This window comes from Lottia gigantea (genome assembly GCF_000327385.1).
Source record: "Lottia gigantea unplaced genomic scaffold LOTGIsca_18, whole genome shotgun sequence".
NCBI lineage: Eukaryota > Metazoa > Mollusca > Gastropoda > Lottiidae > Lottia > Lottia gigantea.
Window position 1 is genome coordinate 2,941,986 of NW_008708301.1, and position 3,568 is coordinate 2,945,553.

A 3,568-nucleotide genomic window follows, 5' to 3' on the forward strand; every position below is an offset into this window, starting at 1 on the left:
ATAGTTAACTATAACTATATTATTGTATTTATAATTAACTATAACTATATTATTGTATTTATAATAGATAATAGTTAACTATATTATTGTTTTTATAATTAAGTATAACTATATTATTGTATTTATAATAGATTATAATTAACAATAACTATTTATATTTTATAATAAATAATAACAATCTATATTACAGCAAATTAAATAAGGAAAATTTCAGTCCAAATTAATACTGTTCAGCAACAAGCAAGAAGGCAAAATAACACATAGACAAAGTTATATAGGCTTTTAGTTTGTTAATAAATACAACATATAATAGGTTGCAAAATGCACTCCACAGAAAAACATAACTGAATAATGCCATTTTAAATAGAAAAACTGAGATTTTATTTTGGTCATGATAGACAATACGTGCTTATAATAGTTAAGGAATATAGTTATTGAAGTCCACAATGAATAAAAGATTACTTTACAAACTATGTTCTGTTAAATTTGTTTTAATTTCCTATCAGGAGCATTGTTTCAACCAAATCTTAGACAGTCAACTATGAATAAAAAGTCACTTAACAGCCCATTATTTTCCTAATTTTAAACATCAACACCAATATTTAGGTGTCTAACGAATATAAATAACTAATATTGATATGACAATACTATGAAAGACTACAGTCTACTTTTAAATAAGCTTTAAATAAACAAAATATAATATTTCTACTCTATCTCTATAAGAACTGGTAATATGGTCTATATAAGTTGTAAATCAGTTTTGATATTGATCAGAAGTATTAATATCAGGAAGACTAGTCTTCTAAAATAAAATCAACAGTTTCATTTGTCTTTGGTTGTCATCTCTTGCATATTTTACAATTTAACTGAGAAATCTTTCAAAATTATGGCATTGACAGCTGATTGATTCAAGATCTGTATCAATAAAACTAATAAGAGTGACTTCCCCTTATATGGATCTAAAGAAGTCATCTGGCAGTCTACTGGCACTTGGATGATTTTTGATTAATAAGATGACACTTTCCTTGATATCTCTAAAACTAATTTTATGTACATTAAAGGACTAAAATAATAACAGTAACATAATCAACACAAAAATGAAATTTCAACAAAAGTTATCTCAATGCATTCTGAACAAATTTTTAATATTTCATAAATAATTCATAATATAATAATATCATCATAATATGATTCAAATTATCAAATGTTCTAGTATTCTGTGATATAGATCGTCATGAATCTTGATAAACAGTAATCAAAAACTAATAAAAAATTTAAATGTGGAGCTGTCTTTTACAGTAGCAGATAGTGATAGTGTATTATTTACACTAGCAACACAAGATTCTGTACTCCTTAAAAGGTTTTCATGGAAGTTAAGAAGAAACTTTAATATCATGCAAAAACTAAAATAATAAAATGTGCCTTAGATTCAATTTAGAAAGGATCAGTCAAGAGAGAAAATACTAAATATGTTGTAAAGCAATGACATCTCTCTCAATCTTGATTCATTCCTGGCTCATTCGCTACGAACACTACTGCTTAAGCAAGACCTACTGTTCAAATATTACATCAATGCAATAAAACTAAAATTACAAATGGTGATTCAAAGGAAAAAATGTGATTTTAATGTATATTCCCTATATACTATCAATTACCGTAAGTGTAAAGATTTCTATAATTCTTCATTCCAAACCACTGGTCTCTACTTTAAACTGTTGTATGTTTTTTAAAGTCTAATGATGCAGAATTAACACAATATCTGATACCACTTGGTTTGGGTCCATCATCAAAAACATGACCCAGATGAGAACCACAGTCAGCACATTTTAACTCAATTCGTTGCATACCTGAAAAACAAGGTGATTACTGGAAACATGTGAGATTATGAAGACATGCTGTTTTAGAATGATTTTACAGATGATTTTATTTCATGATCTGAAGGAAGTTTTATAGTCTGATATATTTGACATAATACAATTATGAACCCTCGTTCATCAGATAACCCAAACAAAACATCTTTTTATCTGCATTTAAAGTTGGGTGAAGTGAGCAAGTGCAAATAAAGAGTTGTGCTTTGTGTGATTCAAAAAGGAATTTTTGTAGGTTAGGACTAGGAGTTTTGAGTTTTGAGAAGGTCATATAATGCAGGTCAACATCCCAATACAGTTCAAGCAAAAATGAGGAATGACTAAATTTGTCTCTCAAAATTGAACAATGATGGTCTGGTCTCTATGAATAGTATGGCAATGAAACTGATTAATTTGATGATCAGGCTATACTAAAACTAGTGCTTGTGAACAGGTTTAAGGATTCATAATATTCTCTAACAAAGATTTGGTAAAATGAATCAGGAGAGCATACAATAGGAATGGGTTGGGTTTTTTTATTCAATACAGAACAATTTCATTCTATTTATGACTTTATTTGATTCATTTTACAGTTCAGATTTGATCTTTTCAGAATATTCTTCATTATGTTTAGATGATTGGGTAGATTGTGTAAAAGCTAGAGCTGCTGAGTTTATACAGTATCTAGTTCCTGTAGGTTCAGGACCATCAGTAAATACATGACCAAGATGAGCTCCACAATTACCACATGTAACTTCAGTTCTAATCATGTCTAATAAAATTCAAAAATATTATCTTTCAATAGATTTTAGCAAGTAAAGGGTTTGAACAAGCCAATAAAATTTTTGATTGACTAGGGTTTACAAAACATTGTTCTTGTTAAACCATTCAATGCACATGTAAACAATTTTCTGTAACTCTTTTTGAACAAAGGAAGAAATATACTTACTATTTGAAACATCCTGTTTTAAGGCAATTTGGTCTTTATCTAACACATCATAAAAGGACGGCCATCCTGACTTAGAGTTAAATTTAGATTCTGATGAGAAGATAGGAACACCACACACCACACAATTATAGACACCTTCAGCATTGAGACTGTTATATTCCCCAGAGAAAGCCCTGAAATAAACAGTTATATGCAGTAGTAAGTAAATCTTAAAATACTGTACTTGGGCTGGGCATTGGTAACAGTTAGGACTATATAATATGTCCTTAAATTCATGATTAAAAAAATCCTATTAAGAAATACTGTTCTTATACCTAGATAATTGTGATTATAATAATGTGGCAAAAAGTTTTAAGGCCATAAATTTGAGTATAACCCCAGCATTATACCTTTCAGTGCCTTTCTCTTGGGTTACTCTATACTGTAATGGTGTTAACTTTTCCTTCAACTCTTCTTTGGAATAAACTGTTCTACACTCTTTCCCATCTTTACATGTTTGTTGTAGTTTCTGAAGTTTTGGTGAGATCTGCTGTTGGGCAGTCACAGCGTGTAATATGTTCATACAGCTGACTAAATGAACCCAACCAATCAAAAACATTGGCCACTGGAAGACTAATTAATAAAAGAAAAAATAATTAATTGTTTCTAGTCGCCAAAAGAAGTCTGTAGGCCTATAGTATTTTGGAAAAACAGAGTTTTCTCTGACAATGATGCAGATTAGGGGACAAGCTGACATTGATAACTGTCTATTCTAATGCTTCGTTTGAGACAA

At 29.4% G+C, this 3,568-nt stretch overlaps 1 protein-coding gene across 1 annotated transcript; it reads right to left on the reverse strand.

The window, feature by feature from the left end:
• Positions 1 to 2,434: 2,434 nt before the first annotated feature.
• LOTGIDRAFT_158925 (hypothetical protein) lies at positions 2,435 to 3,358 on the reverse strand (the record flags this gene model as incomplete). Its single annotated transcript, XM_009052335.1, has 3 exons — positions 2,435 to 2,619; positions 2,797 to 2,969; positions 3,186 to 3,358. The coding sequence occupies 3 exons, from the start codon at positions 3,356 to 3,358 to the stop codon at positions 2,435 to 2,437; spliced, it is 531 nt and encodes a 176-aa protein (XP_009050583.1).
• Positions 3,359 to 3,568: the final 210 nt, after the last annotated feature.